Genomic DNA, 23612 nt, shown 5'->3' with positions numbered 1-23612 from the left:
CTCACTGCCTTGCAAGACATTCCTCAACATAAATAAACCCATCCAACACCATGTCCATCAGCCATTGTGGACAGGATGCAGCTAAATAAATCTATGCAGCTGCAGAAACCCCCTTTCAACTGTCAAAATCACATTTGCTCATGACAACCACTCTTAATATAAATGGGAAACACGAGAACAATGGACACATTGGAGAATTTTGATAAGAATTGAACACTGAGATATCAAAAGAAACAAGAATAAGCAGCCTGTGAATTTCCCTCTCCACTGTATAAGTTACATGCTACAAGATTAAGCTATGTATTGGATAAATAAGAACTGCTGACATTTGAAAAAATTAGCAGTTCACATGGAAGAGGAGCTGACAAGTATCCTTAACACACGCCCTGCATATGTACAAATCAAAAATAACGGCTGATAGGAATGTCTCTATCTAATTACATCAAGGGAGCAAGCTAAAGGATTTACAATTAACAAAACTAAGGCCCCATCTGCAGCCTCACTTCCAATGCTCTTTCTCAGATCCCTCTGGAACGGGGTTTTTCTCCTGATTCCATCCCTCTTGAACGGGGGTTTTCTCCTGATTCCCTCCCTCTTGAATGGGGGTTTTCTCCTGATTCCATCCCTCTTGAACGGGGGTTTTCTCCTGGTTCCATCCCTCTGGATTGGGGGTTTTCTCTCGGTTCCATCCCTCTGGATTGGGAGTTTTCTCCCGGTTCCATCCATCCCGGTTCCATCCCTCTGGAGTAGGGGTCCTCTCCCGGTTCCCGCCAGAACGGGGTTTTCTAAAATACTTGGCAATGAATGTTTCACCAATGTCTGGATACTTCCCCTTGATGTAGTTATCCAGGCATTTCCGATAGGAGAAGTCTTCTTTTCGACCATCAGTTGAGACAACATATAAGCACCGACTTTCCTGGAAACTGCTATGCCTGCTAACCTGTCATATCAAGTCTCAACATTATATCAAACAACATCAATTATCATGTAACACAATTATGGAAAAATACAGTTGGTAAAGACGGACAGCATTTCACGAAAGTACTAAAGAAGCTAAAAAAAAAAAAAAATCTCTTTCCTACTGTTTAATAGAACAATACTGCAAATCAGTCAAATCAAAATCAATAGGAATAAAGTTTCCCGACCAGATGCTAAATAAGTCAGTCCACATGTATCAGAAAATGAAATACATTTTCTGCTCAGGATTATGAGTCCTCTTCACCTATTAGGAAAAAAATAGAGACAAAAGGTCCAGTATTTGTTAACTTTTTAACATTGGGTTCAGCAGCATCTACAGTCCATGCAGAAAGTGTAATGAGATCACCACACATCATACAGATGTGGAGAATAAAATGAACGACCCCATAATGAAAATCCAGATTTGCTAAATATAAGATGACCGAGAATCAGCTGTTTTAGATCCATTTGTTAGGTGCTGCATGAGTGTACTGACCAATCAAAACAAAAGAGCATGGATCACATGCAATCACTGGACAGGAAAAAAATAAAATAAAATAAATAAATAAATACCCTTACGGTCTCAGACATTGTCCTCAGTACCAATCAGAGCAAAGTGCAAGGTCAGCAACAAAAGAAGTGTAAAAGAATTGACAAAGAAAGTGCAGAGTATAATACATGTAGAAAGATAGTTATCCCTTCAAAAGTTACTCTTTCTGCATCAAGTGCAGAGTATAAAATGCAAAACTAGTTATGTGGTCATTGCAATTTACTTAGGGTAGGTGGAGTGTAAGCTTTTTCCGATCAATGGATTTACAAGCCAAATTTTCACTGACTTTAATTAATTCCATGCATAAAATTGCAGCACAGAACGTTTTGGCTGTGCACATTGAAGTTCGAACTAATCGGATCAGATAGGCAAGGAGATTCTGTTTGGATGACTTTGCAAATTAGAGTTTAGTTTATGTAAACAAATGCAAAACATGTGAAAAAGTAACGCAAACAATGAACTATTCTGTGTAATACGTCGAACAAAATATATGAAACCTAAATAGTCAACATTGTAGTGAAGCATACCATGAAATAATCAATTCCAGCGCCCATTTTCACTGCTTTATCTGGATGATAGTTAAAAACATTATCAAGTACATAAGATTGATCTTCGGCTGGCAGTGGATCCCCATCATTGTACCTTCACACAGGAACTTACAATCAGAAACTTCAGAAAGAAAGGAAATACGGGAGTGGGAGAACATAAGATGGGAAGTTGCAGAATAAATCACATTGCAGGAAATAACTGTTACGAAAAGAACGAAGATTTGAGATCAAATAGTTGAAAATGAGGCATCAAAGAAAACGAAGGCAAAGTGATGACAATTACCCTAAATGTTACATTTATTTATGGCATCATCAAAGCAAAAATGATTCAGAAGCTATTATTCTGAGGATCATAACCGCCAATGCACATTTACCTGACCCTGGAGGTGATATCCGGAAGCTATTATACATTAATGAACCCCCAAGAAAACTGAGGACAATAACGACCAAGGCACATTTACATGAAATAAAAGGTTAAGTGATACCCCGAACACCACTTCCAAGTGGGTGTGTGCCTTGCGAGTGATCTAATTCAGAAAAAGGTACAAGCCTAAAGACCCAAGGCACATTTACATAAAATAAAAGGTTAAGTGATACCCTGAACACCATTTCCAAGTGGGTGTGTGCCTTGCCAGTGATCTAATTCAGCAAAAGGTACAAGCCTAAAGGATATGGGTAGCATGCAGCATTTAAGCCATGGGCCGAAAGGTCAAGTATGGAAAACAGAGCACAAATGCATCTGGCTTGGCACATGCTAAATCAATATCTACCACATTGTAGACTCAACGTCCCCCAAATTAAGCTGCATAAAGAATGCCCTAAATAAAGCTGGTCCATTTCATATGTAACATGACAATAAGTGCACATATCCTTTGGTTACAGGCCCATTCCAACAAACTAAAATGAATTATAACTATTTTACGATACTATCTAATTGTTCAGCACTAAAGAGAACAACAACAAGAATCACAAATTGTTTTATATATATATATATATATATATATATCATAGACAACATACCCAGGCTGATGCATTATTCTTCTAATGGACTGCATAATTTGTTCAACATCCAAGAGAACATCTTGTTCCTCAGAAGTGAACATATCTAATCTTTGTCTGGTTGCAGTGTATATTCCAACTGCACCAGAATCAGCCTGTGTTCTTCCCGGGGATTTTGCAGGGCGACTAGATTTCCTTTCTCCGTCATTTGAACCCCAACCCCTTGAGCCTTCATTTGAACCCCAACCCCTTGAGCCTTCAAAGGCATTTTTCTTGGATGGTGGTTCTGCACTCTGCCTTCCCCACTGATGCTGTCCATCTCTTTCACCGTCACCAGCATTTGGCGAATCCCAACCATGCAAACTTGCTGATTGATTTGCCTCGTTCCTAGCACCCCAACCCTGAGAAGATTCTGGTGACTTCAGCTGCCCCCGTGGATGATTGATGGCAGGTGACTCAGCATGTTCCAGAGACGGGGATGGATTTTCATTCCTAGTCCAGTCTTCTTCAGCAACATCTCCAGCCTTTTTCTGCCAAGGACTCGCAGCATCCCAGCTTGGGGATGTAGAAGAGTTCTCTTGTGCTTTTGTAGAGACAAAAGAATCTCGTAATTCTTCTCCACCTGTTCCCCAACCAGAAGAAACATTTTTGGTTGCTGCACCCCAACCACTGGACCTGGAAGAGTCCTCAGGGGCTTTGGTGGAGACATCGCCTGATTCAGCTTTATGGGTTCCCCAACCAACTGAAGTATTTTCTAAGGCCTTTTTCCCCCAAGGGTTTGCACCATCAACAGCTCCGGTCTTTTCCTCCTTTTCCCCCCAAGGGTTCGCACCATCAACATCTCTGGCCCTTATCCCCAAAGAGTTTGCACCATCAACAACTCCAGCCTTTTTCCCCCAAGGGTTTGCATCATCAACATCTCCGGCCTTTTTCCCCCACGGGCTCGCACCATCAACAACATCTCCGGCCTTTTTCCCCCAAGGGCTTGCACCATCAACAACATCTTTGGCCTTTTTCCCCCAAGGGTTTGCACCATCAACATCTCCGGCCTTTTTCCCCCAAGGGCTTGCACCATCAACAACATTTTCGGCCTTTTTCCCCCAAGGGCTTGCACCATCAACAACATTTTCGGCCTTTTTCCCCCAAGGGTTTGCTCCATCAACATCTCCGGCCTTTTTCCCCCAAGGGCTCGCACCATCAACAACATCTTCGGTCTTTTTCCCCCAAGGATTTGCACCATCAACATCTCCAGCCTTTTTCCCCCAAGGGTTCTCACCATCAACAACATCTACAGCCTTCTTCCCCCAAGGGTTCGTGCCATCAACAACATCTACAGCCTTTTTCCCCCAAGGGTTCGTGCCATCAACAACATCTCCAGCCTTTTTTCCCCAAGGGTTCGCACCATCAACATCTCCGGCCTTTTTCCCCCAAGGGTTCTCACCATCAACATCTCCAGCCTTTTTCCCCCAAGGGTTTGCAGCATCCCATGTTGATTCGCCTGGCTGATTATCAAAACTGCTCTCAAATTCAGCACTGTCTTCAAAAAAGGGCTTGTCAGAACTTGAGTTATTCTCTGGGGAGGGGGCCCAATCTGCATATTCATCGTCCAGCATAAGATCATCAATTTCTGTACCAAGACAGGCAGTTAGTGATTCTTCTCCATTTGCAGTACTGTTCACCATATGGAGAAAGTTATAAACATCTATTCCGCCTTCTTGGTTCAATCCTACCTGGAACAGAAAAAAATACTCAAATGAAATGTACAAAATTCTAGCAGCGAAGGAGTATGTTCAAGATAGGCTGTGCTGACTTTCAGGAAAGAACTTTATAATCCCACGTACCTCCTTTGTGTCCAAGAGGATATCAAATCTAGATCCTGTACCCACTGCCACATGTCTACCCCAGGAACAAGATGCAACTATGCTTGATAGTGAATCCGTATGACGCTTTTCAGCAGCTCTCTCAAAACATTTTCTTGGTGTCTGCAGCCACATAGGGGAGATGAAATGAAAACTAACGAAGCTTATCTGACAGGGAAGCATCAGTATGGTTATTAAATTCTCAGTTCATATAAAAAATCATATATAGTTTTACAAATCTCATTTTAAGTTGTGAAGTCATATGATTCATGCTCCAAACTTAACCAATCCATCCAGATTGCTTTAAAGATAGCAGTAGCCTTAGCGGGGATCAGGATGTAAAACATAAAATTGGTGGGATCTCATGAAAGTTGGGGTGTTTTCTAGCAATGGGTTGTTATTTGCAGTTGGGCATTATGTCCAAAAATAAAATCAATTTGACAAGAAAGAGGCAATGCCCAACAGACACTAAACCGCATCCCAAGTCCCCACACAAATATCTTGGGCAATCAGCCCTCTTAAGATCAGATCACCAAAGTCATCATGCCCTCCCCCTCCCCCTTTCTCCCTCCTTCCTTCCTGCTAAAGTTCCCAGTTTTCTTTGTCACTCAGTCATTCACTTCTTTTTCTTGTTTCTTGTTTCTTCTTTCCCAGCTCTTTAATTAGTTTTTCTGTTTAGTCTTTCTGCATCACCCACCTATTACATGAATATCAACATGGCAGAAAACCTGCAATCTTCCTCATTTGGCTTAAACTGTTGTGAACTTGGGATGGCTGAAATCAATAGATCTTTTTATATTAGTTAGTGTTACAAACATGAGATTTCTGTTTCTTTGTAAGTGAGCAAATATTCTTTCATGGGTACATAGAATTTTCTTTTTATGTACTTTTTGCAAGGAATCAAACCATGATCTTCGCAGCAATATTTTGGCTTTATCTTCTGAGCTATAAATGCTAACCTCTAGCTTTTTGGTTTGGGCATCAAGTTTGTTTAATCATATTTCACATACTTCAGGGCACCTCACTGATCATGAGTAAGATTCGAATTTTGACAGCCATAAGACTTAGAATGATATATATTTAGAATGATATATATATATTCCAAAGCATTCAAAACAAAATTCATAGTACTTACAGAAAGTGTAGCTTCTGATCATGAGAAAGATTCGAATTTTGACAAACATAAGACTTAGAATGATATATATTTCAAAGCATTCAAAACAAAATTCATATTACTTACAGAAAGTGTTGCTTCTGTAAATGGTGCTTCGACATTATATGAGCGCGACAATGCTTTATATCCAGCAGAATTGAAGCCAACCAAATTTCCAGCACACGTCATACTATTTGCCAAGAGAATGAGATGCTCTTTAAGAACACCTTTTGCTACCATTGTCACTGATTTTTCCAGGCGCTGCAAATGAGCCACAGCATTAAGTCTTTTCTCTTATGGGGGAAAAAGAAAAGAGGTAATAAGAATTGGACAACTGAAATTAAGATCTGATATCTCATGTTATCTAAGATTCACTATAAAAAGTTCCATCTCTTTTAGAGGGAGCCAGAAGAACATACAGGGAGAGATATGTCCATGATACCTGAACTGCTTGATCAAAGGCACAAGAAACCCCTAGCATTTCCTGAAGTTGCTTTATCGCGTATGGTATGGAACGCCGGGTGTCAATTAGATGAAGTACAGGAAGACAAGAGTCTAGGACAATCCTCCAAGCATCGCCACTTTGCTTCACGACAGATTTCTCCAGAACAATGTCCAGTGCCAATTCACCATTCCGATTGCAAGGGTTTCTCATCCAAGTTGTCGTATCTGGATTAACCCATATAATGTCTGCCAAGCAAATCCGAGGATCACCTGCACATTGAAGAGGAATAGAGCATCTCATTTCATATTCTAGATACTTTGGCATTCTTAACATATCAAAAGATACATAACATACGACCGCCAAAATACACAATCACATCATTTCTGAGAAAGACTGAAAAAGATAATACTTAGACAAGACCTAATATTCAATGCGTAAAAGACTGAAAAAGATAATACTTAGACGAGACCTAATATTCAATGCGTAATATCATTATGCAAATTTGAATACAAGGAAACTTCATTAGGTGTGGATGAAATAAGGAACACCGGACCAGGTTAGCGCATGAGCAATTTGTCTCTGAAATAAGGAACTCAACACAAATCATTTCTTTCTTTCGATAGTTGAAAAGGTTACATACACCGACTGAAAGGAAAAATGTCATAAGCAGAGGCTCTAAAGAAAAGAAACACACCAAAACAAAAAAGGAAAGATAAAAAATTAAAAAATTTAAAAAAAATAAAAATAAAAATAAATAAAAAGAAGCAGAAAAGGTATAAAACTACCAATATGGTTAAAAGAGATATTATACAGAAAACCCTTCAAAAGATTATGAGCTTAATGGAGCTTAGTCACCCTCAAAAGCCTCTAAAGTGCTAGCGCGTGCACACACCCCCCCCCCCCCCCCGCCCCCTTCCCCTTCTACTTATGCAATATGCCACCTAGTAAGTGAAACCCTAAGAGCCTACGGCCAAACATATGGGCCAAAGTTCAAGAAAATATGAATAAAGTGCACTTGCATCTGTTTCCGAGAAAGAATCCCTTTCAAATTAAAGAAAAACGTATAGCATTCAAATTAAGGAAATTGAAAAGTAGCTTAAGAACTTCTTCAATCAAATTCAAGCATAAAAATCAATGGCTTGGTAAAGCAAGTTACTTAACAATTGTATGCTTCTTCATATAACAAATAGTGTCCCCATCACTAGACATTAAATCTTTTGAAGCATTAAAGAAGTAAAATGTTGAACTCCCCCAATCATCAAGTTTTCATTTTTCATTTCATTTAGATAAGTTTTACCTTGAGAAACTTAACCCCAAGCAAAATATCAGAGTGGAACAATTACTTGTCACATTATGGTGAAAAGAAATTAATATATAAACATCACCATCAATTCATTAGCAGCATCAAATAAGACATATAGCCAAGGTCAGAGAATTGGAGTTCCCATCATGACTACTTAACTGGGGATTCACTGCAAATGCAGGTCGCATGTATAAAACAAATCACTTTATAGTAACCAAAAGAAAAACTGAAGCCACTAGAACCTAAAACTCCAGTTCATGATGGAAAAACATAACCAGTACTCACTGATTTGCATTCATTTTTGATAAGTAATCGAAAAACCAATAAAAAACACAAACAGCACGACCCAATGACACATGAAGTATACAAGAGCAAGACCTAGCTAGAAATAGAAAAAGGATCAAGAAAATCATGAAAATCGAGCAAATAAGGATAGTCTAAAGCATTTGTCCAAAGGAAAAGAGTATTGAAAAAGAAAGACTTAAGGCTCGTTTGGTACATGGAAAGGCTAATCCAATGGAATAGCTATTCTTTTGTTTAGTTGTAAGTCATTCCTAGGAATAGCTATTCCCATCGGAATAGATATTCCACTACAAATAGCAATACCTATTCCTCTCTTTCCCATATCACAAAACATTAGTAGCAGGCCACCATTGTTTTGTGCTGTTCAACTGCCACAGAGGCCCTTAACCCCAAGGGGTTGGCTCAATGGTTGGACAGCCTGGGACTTTGAGTATGCTCCTCAAGGTCCTAGGTTTGAAACCCACTGAGTGCAAACTGCTTCTTGGGGGCATCAAACTAAGGGTTCGCCCCTTGAATTAACCAAAGTGCACTTGCGGAAAACTCCTTGCCGAGGGCTTGTGCACCCCCGGGATTAGTTGGAGCGAAGCTCCGAATACTTGGTGCCAAATCAAAAAATAAAACTGCCACAGACGCCCTTATGATGCCCACATGATGCTTTCTTGCATAGTTACGAAGAAAAGGTGTAGTGCTAAGGCATGGAGAAAAAACCCAACACCAACCCACCATTGCACCATTGATTGGACAAGAATGGTGTGGGGCAAGAGCCTGGTTCATACATAGATAGGAAGAAGTAGCATCCACAAAGAGAGAGAAGATGAGAGTGATTTCGCTTTGAAGGGAATCCGAAGAAATTAATTGATAATTTTTTGTGAAATAACATAAAAAATAGGATAATACCCTGGTTTTGATAGACAAGTAAATTTAGTCCTGCAGCAGAATTTTGAAATCAATGAGTTTGTTATGTGACACCATTAATTATTCCAAGAGATAACTCAATCGGCTGGACACCACGACTTATAAAGTGATGGTCACTAGTTCTAAATTCTCCTCCTCCATTCCCGTGGGGCCAATTACATATTAAACATTAAAAAAGACACCATTAACATAGTGAAACACGTAGATAAAAGAATTGCTTCATTCCAACTATGTGAAAAATTGCAAAAGAAGAAAAGCCACTTATTTGATTGTCATCCAGCATATAATTATGGCATATCAGCAGAAGAGAAAAACCGTATCAATTGAATAAGAGGTTGGCTCTAACCAAAACAAGAGAATGCAACTGTAAAAGAAGAATATCACACACAAATTAAATGCACCATACCCAACAGCAACCACTTTTGAAGTAAAATCAATGACCATATCTAATTCACATACAAAGATAGTAGAAAATAGAAAACTATAAAATCAATATCTTGAAATAAATAAAATAATATAAAAAAGCTAGGGTCAATATACCTTTAACGATTGTTTCCAGAAGAACTGGGCAAATAATGTCAGAAAGGATATGTGATGTTTTCTCCAAATGACTATCACTTGCATCTTGCCAAAAGAACATCAAGCATGGCATACCAGAGCTTTTCTGTTGACAAGATTGCTGGAAAGAGCAACATTCACTGCCAATAAAGACACCAAAAGGTAACTTTTCACTTTCAAAGGTTCGGTGTTGTGCCAAACAGCAGTAAAAATGTGGAGTAAGAAGGTGGTAAAATCACACGCGCAAGGGGACAAAATTTAACCCAACATTTCATTAATTTATACCATGTAAACAACTGAATGCTAAAGCCAATATTACGACCAAGAGAGATTGCTTGCTTAGAGAGACTTTGAATCTTCATTAAGACCAGTTTCATGACCCTTTGGGCTTTTCACAAAGTAATGCAGAGGCAGACACTTCTTGGCTGAAAGGGAGTCTATTAAAGATTCAAACAAGGAGTAGTGATCTGCCTACACAAGTGACCTCCAATTTGTAGTTTATGGTGTATGTTACCATATCCTTATATCTTTCAATCCTTTAATAGAGACTCCCCTTTCATTAAGATCATCTTCCTATACTTATGATTTTCCCATTCATTAAAAAGATGATTGGAAGATATTACAAATATGACACCAAATCCATTAAAAAAAAAAGGAAGTGTTTCAGATAAATCCAAGTTTCCATGGCGTCACACTTCGAATTCAAAACTAGAAAGGTAACTGTCTTCAATTTTTCTCTGCCAGGAAAAAAGGTTTCGAAGGCAAAAATAATACACCACTCAAAATAACATTGACCAATAATGACACCTGCATACATGTCATAGAAAAATAATACGAAACTAATACACCAGTCAAATTTTTTTTTTTAATACGAAACTGTTAAAAGGGTTTCAAAGGCAAAAATAATACACCAGTCAAATAGCATTGACCAATAGCTCCAGGGAGTAGCATCAATAAACAGCACACCACGTCATGAAGGACATAGTAGCTTGTCATAAAAGATCAATTTTTTTTTTTTTTTTTTGATAAGTAATAAGAAGTTTTATCATAAAAGATTAAAATAAGAAACAAAAACATAGAGATAAAGGCAATAGCTATAACTCTAAGACAACTAAGAGAAGATTTTTTATGTATATAAGTCCTAGGAGATAAAAAAAATCAATGATGGATACGAAACGAAGACTATCATAAAACGATCTACGACTGATGCTTGAGAGAAAAACAAGAACATAAACACTTAAGTTATTTATCTATGTCATCAACACAGAAAGAACAACTGCACCCGAGCAAGCTGAGGAGTGAATAATTATGGCATGTCACAATCACAGGAGGAAAAGCAGCAGACATAACAGGCAGACTTATAGACAAGGCTATTGTATCTGAAACAGTATATAGGAAGTCAAAGGTAAACAGCACACTGAGGAAGATTAAAAATATGAGAACTCCTTCTAGAGTGCACCATAGATGCACTCATTATCTCATGCAAAGGGAAAAATCTTACAAATGAAGGCCATGATATAATCACACAAGTGATTCTGGGAGGTGATCCTATACATCCACATAATAACTAGCGCAGATAAAACAAAGCTAATTCCCAATTTTTGAGTGGAAATAGGACAAAGTAAAAAATCATAATAATTCCTAAAAAAAAAAAGAAAAAAAAAAAGACAGTCCTCTCTTTATAGAGAACCATTAAACTGAAGAATTTAATAACAGGTACATCTCAACCAAAAATAAATGGACAAGTCCAGTAGTGCAAAGGACACTAAAAAAGTGTGACTGAAGGAGACACCTCAAAATTCTGAATACCACTAATTAAACCTTAGTGAAAGCATAGTGGTAAAGTTGGAAGTCCCCAATAAATTTTTTTTTTTGATAAGTGGAAGTCCCCTATAAATTAAAACATGAAGAAGTCTGGATTAGAAGAAATAAAGTCCATTTGTAATGTGGTATCCAAACTAGGACTGGGATTAAAAAGCCAGAAGTGTGCAATAGTTATGAAAAGACCTTCAGACAAGAAGTGAAAACCTAACCACCAGCGCTCAAGAGTGCTTCCATGGCTGTGTGGAGACTACCGTAAGCAAGTTCTAAAGCCTTAATCATGATAAATCAAAACTAAAAGATTTCATCATGATTCTTCTGCTGTTGTAGAAAGATCCAACAATGATGATGATGGACAACAGATCATAAAGACAACAACAGAGTAGCCCCAAGGAGCTATAAAATTGTGTGAAAAGTTGTTAATAGATGGTCAATGGCTGATACTTGAGTTTTACACTTTTTTATGTGTATGAAAAACTTAGAAATGTGTGCACTACTTTCATATTACAGCAATGTATATATAAATAAAAAAATAAAAAAAAATGAACCAGTTCTTTTATCAATAAAAGTAAAACTGTACAGCTTAGAGGCAGAGAAAAACAAAAGGCCGAGGCAATCAAAAGCCTCTCAAGCCTTGAACCCTATTCATAAAAAATAAAATAAAATAAGCCTTGCATCTATTTAAGCAGTTTACCATGTCATCTCAAACAATTCATTGCGAATACAGGTAAACATTAAAGTTAATTACCATATAGGAATCATGCAATTAGAAGTTAAACTGAACTAACCTGACAGACAAAACCATTCTTTTAAAAACATGACCAAGTTTCTTCTTCTTCCGGTAAGAATTAACAGTCTCTTGGCACTTATGAAGAACCTCATGCATACTAGTGTTCATCTCTTTCAATAGCATCTGTTTAATAACGCTTCAGTTACTCAGAAAAGGATATAATCATTATCAGCAAGCAATAGCAACTGCATCAGTGAAATACCAACCTCATTTAGATGAATATGACCAACCAGGCCTGCATCAATTTCAGAACTTCCTGACACAGTTTGTTGTTCTTTATATCTGCAAGTACGAAACATAGCTTAAAATTTTACATATTACATCAAGCACAACATAATTACTCAATCATTTCCCGATTACAGAATAAGAATTAAACTGAACAAAAAAATGGGGGGGGGGTTGGTTTCGAGGATGAGCATCTCTTTTGCAGTTTCTTTTTTTTACACGCTATTTAGCCACCTGCTTATACGAAGTTATACAGTCCAATAATTGACTTATAATATGCACTTATCCCAATCTCTCATTCACGTTGAAAGCAACAAGTATACATTTGGTAGCACACACGGCAGATAAGTTTATGGTGAAAAACAAGTTATATACATACATATATTCATCCACATACACACACATATATACAGGAGACAACCAAGGCTCACAAGACTAACGAATTTATATCATAATATATACTTCACTCACATAATAAGGAATAACAAATAATCCTTGTTTCTCAGATCCAACTATAAACCAACATATATTGCACAAAAAGAACACAGACTGATAACATAATCAACAAGGACATTGGCATTGTGCCTTACTTTTACATGTACAGAACATGCATAAATATGTAAGAGAAGACTAAAAAAAAAAAAGTACAGTTGAAGTGGAAAAACATACTCAATCAGGAACTCAACAGCAGTATCTTTAAGGCTGACTTTCTTCAATTGATTCTTCACTAAATATGCTGCTTTTTCTCGGCAATATTTTCTCCCACAACCACATTCATTCAAAAACAATATCACACGCCGGTCAATAAGTTCATTCTTAAAATTGACCTTGCAAAGCAATATTTCCTGAAGAAGACAAAAAATACAAATATAAATGTACAATTATGAGAGATGCCAATGCATTTTCTGCAGAAGCAGAAGAATAATGATAGCTTCTTTACTAGCCAAAAGTTGAATACCTTCATCAACTCCCATGAGGAATTGCTGCTTGGAGTAGAATCAAGAACTGCCTTATATGCAGGATTTGACATCGCAGTTGCAGCTAAGACGCCAACAGGTTCACCAGCAGGCAAAATATTATGGGCCTTACTTCTAGAATCTACCTCATACTCGAATTGGATTATGGAGTTGCTGTTAACATTCCTCACTGTGCCATCATAACAAATAACAATATCTCGAAGGATGGCCATTAAGTTTTTAAATAAGGTACCAGGTTCAGACAATCCCCTCGATGAGCGAACAATTACTTCTCTCGTAGATATTGAATGAACCAGCTCCTCATATGGATCTAACCCATGAAAAAAACAGCTTTGGATTAATCCATATTCTGCAGAAGGATAATCAACTCCATCAGAAGAATATTTACTATGGAAAAGATAGGCCACATCTTCAACCAATGTCTTGGAGTAGAACTTTCCCTTATCAAAAAGCTGCAGGCCCAAAAAGCCAATTTGTTGAACTACTTTGTTAATAGCTGAATCACTTTTGGAGTCGACTAAATCACCCAATGCAGACGACTGTAGAATAAAATTTGTAACCGGCACCTTCACAAGTTTGATGTGATTCTCTAATTGCAATTGCACCAGCTCATTGTATGTTGACCTTAGGTGATACAGCAAAGGAGAAACAACCTGAAAATTCTTTCGAATTGTTTGTATGACCTCGCTGGATATGGCAAAATCCTCTAACCCGACACTGAAACCTTCTGTAAATATGTTTTCCATCAACAAAGGCTGTAGAGAATTAAAAAAATTTAGAACCTCTTCAGGACCCTTCTCAAAGAAAATAGAGGTCACAATTTCATTAACCACAGATGATACAATATCCCTATTGAAGTCAATTTCCAATATATCACTTTGGCGAATCAAGTGTTTCTCCCCACAGCAGTCAAAGTGAGATGGCAAAGCCGTCTGTAACATCTGCAAAGTAGTCCAACAAGGGGCAGCAGAATGAGCCTTCAATAAAGCAGGCTCTGGCAAAGGAGATGAAGCAAACATGGCCAACTGCTGAGCTGCTGCTCTCTGTAAGAAATATGTCTTAAACATTGTCTTCAGCGACAACAACGAGTCAATAGCCAGTTGCAAGTTCAGTTTGCCACTGTGAGAGCTAAGCAATTGTTTATCCACGGAGAAAAGTTCCAAAACTTCGGCTTTCGCAGCAAGAGACTGTGGATAGAATAAATGAATGCAGTCACCATCAAAATCAGCACTTAAGGGCCCACAAATGAGTGGGTTTATCTTCACAGTGTGATCATCGTGAACATACACGGTAAGTGCTTGCAATGAATGCTTATGGGTTGTTGGTGGCCTGTTAATAAAAACAATATCCCCGTCCATAATCCGCCGATGTATTACTTGGCCCGTTCGGAGAAATGTATGCCCCTTGGAACCCTCCCTCAGTGAATACCTTGATGAGCCATCTCCATATGTAAGGCACAACTTCTTATCTACCAGCTCTTGTAGATACTTAATGTTGTGCTCATTGACCTTCTCCTCAAAGGTAATCCTCTGTGCAATCTCGAGTGGGATGCCAATCTCACTGACTTTTTGATAAGCATCCCCAGTTATCACACTTCGGGAGGAGAAGCCTGAACCCTTTCTAATGAACAACATTCTAATTTTTTCAAGCCACGCTTTTGTTGAAGAATTGTTGGGCTCTTTGCTAACTCCAAATCGCGAATCAATATCACGAGATGCTTTTGCAGTGCCCCTGATTTGCAGATACTGATTAACTGTTGATTGTAAATCATTGGCTTCAACTTCATGAGATTCAAAATTTGGTGTCCCAGATCTTGAACTCCTGATGATCTCAACCTGTCTAAGAATTTTCTTGAGCATTGATGAAGAAGGGTCCTGGAATAAAACAAGAAACAAATACCAATAGACCAAATTCAACCTCAAAACAAGAGAGGAAAAAGAAAGAAAAAGAAAGAAAGAGGTGTTAAGATTTGCTTATAATTTGACTTACTGAAGACATGACAGTAACACCATCAGAAATTTCTGGCACAGACAAGCAGTTTGGGGGGACAGGTAAGTACTGCAGGATGTATCCATCTTGAGGGAAATACCCTTTCCTAGAAAGTTTTTTCCTAGTCTGTTCAGGAATTCTTTTCAGCATTTCCATCACCTATTAATTATAGTCAAAGACAATACATGTGTCAATGCAAAAAAGAGCAGAATACCACAGCATTTTGTGAAATGTATATGATTTACATGACATGATTTCTGTTTTCAGATCTCAAAACCTCAACAAAATAAAGCATTTGACTCAGTTACTGATGATCGGAAATTTTATTTATTCCATGGGATACTTTGAAATATATTTTATAAGTCCAGCCAAATTATACAGCCATCCAAATCATTGATTGAAGAAATTAAGCCACGGCCACTCTTCAAACCAACAAAGAGAAGAACTAGCCAACCATGGCCAAAACATGCCATAAATTTAAGTTACCCTAACGACCTAAGAAAATATGACAGTGATATCACCAAACTACCATCATTAGTACATACCATTGCTACCCATAAAGATAATTATACGGGTGCCAAAACCAATATTAGTACAAGCATGCAATGATAATACGTTATAAGTTACAAATTAAGACAATATGATGGTCATATTCCCCAATTGAAACCAATAATTGGCTACAAATATGTAGATATGCACAAATGTGATTCAAAAACCACAATGGTACTAATACAACACATGCAATAAGAACGTCGTGAGATGATCACTTCACCAAATTACTGAGATCAGAACAGATTTACATATAGATGCGTGTGTGTGTGTGTCAAAAACCACAAACAGCACTACTACAATGCGAAAAGAAGAGGAAGGGCATGAAGCTCAAGGTAGAACAGCAAAATCATCCAGAAACTTCCCCATAAATATGAACAAAATAAAACAATAGCAGATAAGAAGTCACTTTATCTGAGCCTAGATATCAATTAGCCAAAAACACAGTGTCACAATAGCAAAGATCAACAGAATAACAGAAGGAAGCAAACCTCGCAAGGAAGCAAAGGCCGACAAAAGTCATCACCATAGCGAAAACCATATCTTTCCAAAAAATTCCATAAACCATCTTTCAGTCTTGCATTTTTTTGTGGCAGCCTCAGTTCCAAGAAAGTAGCGCCATCTGTTGATTTAACCTCTTTAACAGAAACTTGTGGAGTGTCCTAAAACAAGAAAAAAGAAGGAAAAAAAGGGATCATAAACCTTGTAAATTGAAATGACAGAGAAACATAAAGTCAGAAAACACTCGGAAAATGTTCCATATATAAACAAATAAGAACCACGCCCAGAAAAAATTCAATGGATCCCTTGTTTTCTTCTTTTTCTTCTTATGAAATAATTGAGATGAATGGTTTTTTAAAAATAAAAGGAATTGCCCCTCTTTTTTTTTTGAGATATTTTTATCGATATATATTGATCAGTAATAATCTCAGAACAAAACACCCAGTCCAGAAGAAAGACTGTTACAAGAGAAAGGCAATGGAAAAGCTGATAATATAAATAACATAATAAAAGAGAAAGGCAATAAAATAAATTTATGCACCGTTTGCGTTCATAATTTACAGTAATAGTTATGCTCTGCAACATAACTCAACAAAGCCCTAGGCCCAACTACATGGGATCCCACATGAAACCTCTCTAGCCACTCAAATTTAAAACTCAGAACCATAGACAGAATCAACCACAACAATGGATATGGAAAAAACATCAAGAACCCCATCTATGGAGCAAAGAGTTATGATCATATGTGATATGAACCACAGACCAGACTTAAATCACCTCTTATCCAAAAAAATAAAGGTACATCAGTCATCCAAATTAGGGAACTTCTTCCACCTAAACTCCTTCATTAGGACTAATGAAAATTTATTTGTGAGTGGTACACCGTGGAATTACATAATATGTCCAATTTGGACAGCTGAATAATGTATGACGGGAAACAGTGCAAAACTTGCTATGCATTGCCAAATAGCATGACATTTATGATTTTTTGTTTTCTCTCACAACTTTAGTGGAATATTGCCTAGCCAAGTGATGGAGGTGATAATGGAGAGGCAGTTTCGGTAGAGGAATAAATCAGGTGGCAAGGAAAGCAGCTTCTTTGTCTCTAATGTGTAATATTTAGACAGAGGAATAACAAGGAGTGCAGAGGGATGGAAAAGTCAATTTCCTAACTCAAAGTGTGCTATTTTATTTAAGCTCCATCACTTCTTCCTTTGCTTGGTTGCCTGTAGATGGAGTTCATTGATTAATTGTCTCTTGACAGATAACATCTTTTTCTTTTTTGTATACTATTTCACTATACTTCCAGTACTTGGTTGGATCCTTCTTCTTTTGGGATCTCTTTAATTAAAAAATCCCATTTTACACACACAACAAAAAAAAGGAATATTTTATGATCGTGAAGAAATTTTTTTTTTTTTATGAAGGGGAACCACCCAAGGAAGAGCCACTTCGTGTACCCATCCCTAAAGGATAAACTTCGGACCCGTGTAACACACCCTCACCACATGGATCGGTCAAATCTAGCTTTCGCCAAGGGTATGGTCCCAAGGAGTTGATTGCACCCAAGGGGATTCCAACCTTAGACCTAATGGTTATGACACCAAAGCTCAAGGTCTTCACCACTTGAGCCAATCCCTCAGGGTTAATCGTAAAGATATTTTGTTACACCTAGGTTTAAAGAACTATCATCAAATTGAGCTGCTTTAATTTAGGAATGAGAGTGCACTTCATTCCGCTCCACTCCTGCTCTCATTATTCAATCCCATACATCAAAGTCATAATTATCTATATCAACTAGGTCAAGATGCTTTGCTCAAAAGAAATCAGCTAACTTTAAAGAATGTAGCTGGGACAACCGAACATAACTTAATCAATCATTGAAAAAATCTTTTATTGTTCCAATTATTGCATAATTTCTTTCACCCGTCTACTAACTGCTTAAAAATTGATCAAACTCTTTTTGTCTTCCATAAAATGAGCATTTTCCTTAAAAACAGTCTTCTCTATAGCTTAACCTGTCTAAAAGGATCAATTGCCAATTCTACGAATGAGAAGACATTGAAGTGTTTTCCAGGATCTAAAGATGTTTATAAAGCTTAAAGAGAGCCCAACATAAAATGAAAGATACAATCTGATAGACTTCACAAGAAAATCGATAAACCAATATATGGGACAACGCCTAATGAGAGAAAGCAAGGGCAAGAGCAAGTGAGAAAGAGAGATGAAACCACAAAAACAATTTTTCAAAATATACATGGAAAGATATAGGATAATGTGCATATATCAGCATACTCCTCTGAATTAAAGGCAATTACCACTCAAACCTGTCCAAGAATTGGAACTTTGTAAGACCTACCATGAATGTGATCAAAGGTAAAATTATGGAAACTTGAATTTGGCCTTTTTCTCCTTTTTTTTATAAGAATTAAAATATGTACATTGGAAATCGGATTTTAGAACATATAATGAAAAAAGACATTATAATAAAAAAAATTCTTTACAACACATCTATTTGTACTCATCCAGTTATTTGTGTTTCTTATAATTCAGAGAGAGAGAGAGAGAGAGAGAGTTAAGGAAAACAAATATGCTGAGACGAGATGTCAATGCGGTGACATAAAAAATTAATTAAAATAAGCCAAGCACAACATTATGCACACCCAATAACATGCATATCCAATAACAAGGAAACTATAATTTGATTCATCTAATAATTTTTGTTGTAAGTAATCAAAATTTGAATCATTTTATACTTACCTCACAACATGAAGACATCAATCTTTCCGCTACACCGGCATTCTTGAGCGGAAACTGAATGGTAGTAAGATCAAGCAGATAAAGCACAAGCTCAGAAATTTTAAATTTTCAATAACCAAGTGCACGACAACTGGCTCACAAAGTACCAAGGAATTGAAAACCAAAGAAACACACTAACAGACCAACTTTTTCATCAATTAGTTCTTGACAAGAAAATAACAAACAAGAGAGTTGTGGGTTCCAAATCAGTGGTCTTTTGAAATATGTTCAAAATAGATCATGCAGCATCAAGGTTCAAGATTTCCTTTGCAATGTTTTGACAAAAGTAGGGGCAAAACTTTGTGTTGTACAAGCTATATGTACAGAGAAGAATCAGAAGATACAAAGGAAATACAATTGACAAGATATTGTACAAAATGATGAAATAAAAACAATAATGTAGTAACTTCTCAAAACATAATAGCACAATTACAGAAAGGAGACTTTTCCTAAAAAAAAAAAAAACTCTTAATAGGATTCTTGATATGAACCACTTCATTTCTTAATAGAAAGTGAAAATAGAAACAAGGAGCTCCTCTATCTTTCCTCAATCTAAAGAGAGGAACAATTCAAAGAACAAGTAAAAGTAAAATTTTGGTGACTTCACCTTGGCTGTACTTTGCTCAGTTGGTGAAACTTGCCTTGGTGTTTTAGGGGTCTACTGGGGTGTTTTTTGCTCTTTCTAGTTAGATGTTTCCTTTTGTATTCTTCATGTGTACTTACTACTTAGGGGCGCCTTACGCTTTTAATACTATTTGTCGATTACTTATCAAAAAAAAAAAAAAAATTGGTGAAGTGTCTTCTCTACATACAGAAGCATGACATAAAAAAGATCCTTAATGAAGTAGGAGGAAATACTTGATCAGGTCATACCTTGTTAGTTTTCAATTTCAAGCACTTCAAGCACAATAAGCTCAACATCTTTTTTAACTCACTGACATGGCTGGGATGATATATTGGAATTGGTAATTCAATATATCCAAAATGGCCTGAAACGAACAAAACTTTTCCCTTTATAACATATACAAATGAAAAATTATCTCCATGTCATATAGTTGAACACTTAATCATATCTGGTCATTTTTATACAAGATAACAAGGTGGGATGAAAACTTACGCACCTTCGCATTTCCCTTGTTCAGAAGTTCCACAAGATTCACATTTACCAAATTCAAGGGGCAGGCCAAGAAAGGGATTTGCCAGTTGAGTTACATGGGTAATGGGGCAGTCACTGATGGATGCTGTACACTACAAAAACAATGTAAAAACAAATTAATTAATCAGTTTACTACTGATTTGGTAAAAGGTTCAAAGCTTGAATCCCTACCATTATTATAATAGAGTGACTTGTGAATTAGGCAGGCAATACATAGAGTACTTTACTCGGTTGGAGGTGATTTTCTAGTTTGGCTTGGCATGGTCAACAATAAATTACCAATTATCAGGCAATACTTCGTATAGTAGATAATTATTTATCATTCTCAAATGAATGTTCAAAGCAAGCTCTAGAGCAACTTCCTCCAAACAAAATAGAAAACAAAGTACCTCCAATTTTTATCAAGTGTTTACCATCAACCGAATGCCAAGAAGATATCTCAGACATAGACAAAAAGAAAAGTTAAACAGGTATATGAGAAAATTCATTCTACTTACAATTTCATGACGAGTAGCCAAAGAAAAACTGATCCCAACAATCTCCCCATCTAAAAAAGTTGAAGAGCCATTTTCCTCCATGTCTTTTACAGAAAACCTTAAAAAGTACTGCAAAGAAAATCCTAATTAAGTGCCAACAATATAGGATAATATATAATTACTCAACAGTGTCAACAAGCTAACCAAAAAAGGAGCTTCCTTACTAAATTAAATTTTTTGCCATTCAATATGCAAAACAAGATTACATATGGCCAAATTTTTCATGGCAAGCAAACAAAGCGTCATTTTTTCTTTTTCTTTTTTATCCATTTGCAACTAAGCATATAAATTTCCAACATCTCGAGAAGCAACATATTTTGATTAGAAGTACAAAATAAACCCAAGAAGAGAAAGCGACAAAATCTACTTATATAGCAAAACCAACATACATGCATACATGCAAAACCCAAGATTATTATATAGCCTCCCCAAAAAATAAAAGCAAAAAATGAAAAAAGAAAGACTGTTGCAAATACACTTTTACAAGTAAAGCCCAAGTTTCAGTATATATGCCAAGAAAAATGCCGGAAAACATTTCAGCAAAACTTAACAGAAAAAATAAATTATAAATAAACAAAAAGAGAATAAACTGAGTCAATGTAAAGGATTGGTTTGGCTTCTGAGAAAATAGAGGAAAATAACTTTTTCTAATTTTGAAGTAAAAAGAAAAACCTAAAACCCACATATAAAAAAGAGAAAGGGAGAAAAGAAAGAAAAGTCACAACTTTCCTTTCCCTCTTCTTTCTCAGCAGCCAAACACTTCAAAACGTAAGATGCATGGAAGGAAGAGCAACATTACCCTGAACCCCAGCCTAAAAAAGAAGACATCAAAACCCTAAATGCAACAAACAATAAAAGGACAACAACGCAAATGTCTTTAGCTTGGCACTCAAAGAAAGTGACAAAAACTTCTGTTTGGCTCCCGAGAAAACCCAAAGAAAACGAAAAAAAAAAAAAAAAAAAAAAAAAGAGAACATAAACCACCCAAGGTCCGAACTTTTCCAATCCACAAGAAACAACAATTCAGACAAACACAGCTGAGAAAATAAAAAATGTACTAATTTTCTACTTTGCGTTTTTCTTCTTACAATCAAAACCAACCAAAACAAAAAGCCCCCATTTTCCCTCCTTTACGTTTTATATCCCTCACTTTCTCAGCTACCAAACACAGAAAATGCAAAGGATTCCACTCCCTGCCCCAATTTTCCTTGTTCTCACTTTATTTCTCTCACATTCTCAGCAATCAAATACACAGCGGAAAAAAATTAAAAATATATATATTAAAAAAAAAAGGGGGGGGGAGGGGGAACATAAAAACTTACCACAGATTCTCACTCCCACTGCCCTTCGAATTGGTGGGTTCTAACCCAAAACCCTAAATCAAACCCCTAAAGCTAAAACAAAGAAAAGAGAGTGAAACAACAGAGGCTGAGAGAAAGGGTCTGTGAGAGAGAGCTGAAGAGAGTGAGAGTCAAGAAATGTATTTTTGTTGTGAGAAAAACAAAATAGTGGCGTCGTGTAACGTGTACTAAATAAACTAACAACATTGCAATTACTTTACATTTAAAATAAATAAACAACAACATTGACATTTGTAGACTTGTAGTAAATTTATCATTCTCCCTCCAAAAAAAAATAATAATAATAATAAATTTATCATTCATTTTAATTATTAACAAAAAAAAAACTATTTTTTTATTTTAATTGACAAAAATTACTTTTCTTTTTTTTTTTCTAATCAAAAGGGTAGGTCGGGGAGACCAATTGTGATTATCCTACTTGGGCGTGACCATAGTAGCACCTACCCGCTGGGAGCCACACAGGAGAGACCTATACGGTGGGAATCGCAGGCGCTCCCTCAAGTCCAACTGAGTCATAGCCTGACTCAGCCTCACCAGAGCATCAATAGGAATCCAAAGTAGCTAATACTAATCGGGCTTATGTGGGGATTCTCCATTGCGGAGATTCAAACCTATTCCCTAATACATGCTCTGACCACTTAGGAACTTCCTTGGGCCATTGAATCACCACCCTTGGTAGTTACTTTTTTCTATTTTAACTATTCACAAAAATTACTTTTATTTCTTGATCTCAGTTTTAGCTATTCATTTTCACTATTTTCATTAACTTCAATCATTTGCAAAGTTGCGAATGATTTTTTCTCAATTATTTTGCTAAATCGCCAATATATTCTCCCGAAATATTTCGGAGGAGCCTAGGAGGTTCTAGACGGGGCACTCTATTTTATGCCGTATTAAATTCGCAGGTTGAAGCTCATGAGCCATTTTTTATCCAAGGAATAGATAATGCTGAAAAAATAAATAAATAAAATTGGCTTTTCTTCCTTTCAAAAGATTATTGTTGCATTGAGGATGCTAGCTTACGGAGTAATGAGTGATTTTGTTGACGAATATCCGAGGATTGCAAAAACTATTGCAATGAAGAGTCTAAAACTATTTGTCAAAGTTGTGGTTCCTACAATCTCTTATCAATACTTGATGTCACCAACAAACCACGACATTGCGAAATTGCTAATGACTGGCCAAATACATGGGTTTTTAGAGATAATGGAGGGCATTTTTTGCATGCACTATAAATGAAAGAACTGCCCAACAGTGTGTATGTCTCCTCCTGCAAGCTCTTTGGAGGAGAGAATGAAATGAAAATGGGAGAGATGAG

At 36.8% G+C, this 23612-nt stretch overlaps 1 protein-coding gene across 1 annotated transcript; it reads right to left on the bottom strand.

Annotated features, from left to right (window-relative positions):
* Positions 1 to 205: 205 nt before the first annotated feature.
* NRPD1B (nuclear RNA polymerase D1B) lies at positions 206 to 22410 on the bottom strand. Its single transcript, XM_059590455.2, has 18 exons — positions 22256 to 22410; positions 20895 to 21002; positions 20363 to 20489; positions 20115 to 20230; positions 19203 to 19256; positions 16433 to 16603; positions 15393 to 15551; positions 13385 to 15277; positions 13096 to 13271; positions 12408 to 12483; positions 12200 to 12324; positions 9573 to 9730; positions 6509 to 6780; positions 6154 to 6327; positions 4896 to 5036; positions 3076 to 4784; positions 2035 to 2149; positions 206 to 940 (listed from the first exon to the last, which is right to left on the bottom strand). Exons 2-18 carry the CDS (start codon positions 20973 to 20975, stop codon positions 500 to 502), a joined length of 5988 nt encoding a protein of 1995 aa, XP_059446438.2. The 5' UTR covers positions 20976 to 21002; positions 22256 to 22410; the 3' UTR covers positions 206 to 499.
* Between the last annotated feature and the right edge of the window lie 1202 nt (positions 22411 to 23612).

The sequence above is a fragment of the Corylus avellana genome, chromosome 2 (genome assembly GCF_965113065.1).
Source record: "Corylus avellana chromosome 2, dhCorAvel1.hap1.2, whole genome shotgun sequence".
Taxonomy (NCBI): Eukaryota; Viridiplantae; Streptophyta; class Magnoliopsida; order Fagales; family Betulaceae; genus Corylus; species Corylus avellana.
This window is presented reverse-complemented; position numbering and strand designations above follow the sequence as displayed.

What these genes read in the sequence shown, in the direction of transcription:
- NRPD1B (XM_059590455.2), bottom strand. Translation starts at nt 20,975, where the DNA reads ATGGAGGAAAATGGCTCTTCAACTTTTTTAGATGGGGAGATTGTTGGG. An exon ending in TCTGGAAACAATCGTTAAAG is followed by an intron (nt 6,781 to 9,572) that starts GTATATTGACCC and finishes TTCAATGTGCAG; the next exon opens with GTGATCCTCGGATTTGCTTG. An exon ending in CCTTTGATCAAGCAGTTCAG is followed by an intron (nt 6,328 to 6,508) that starts GTATCATGGACA and finishes GCTCATTTGCAG; the next exon opens with CGCCTGGAAAAATCAGTGAC.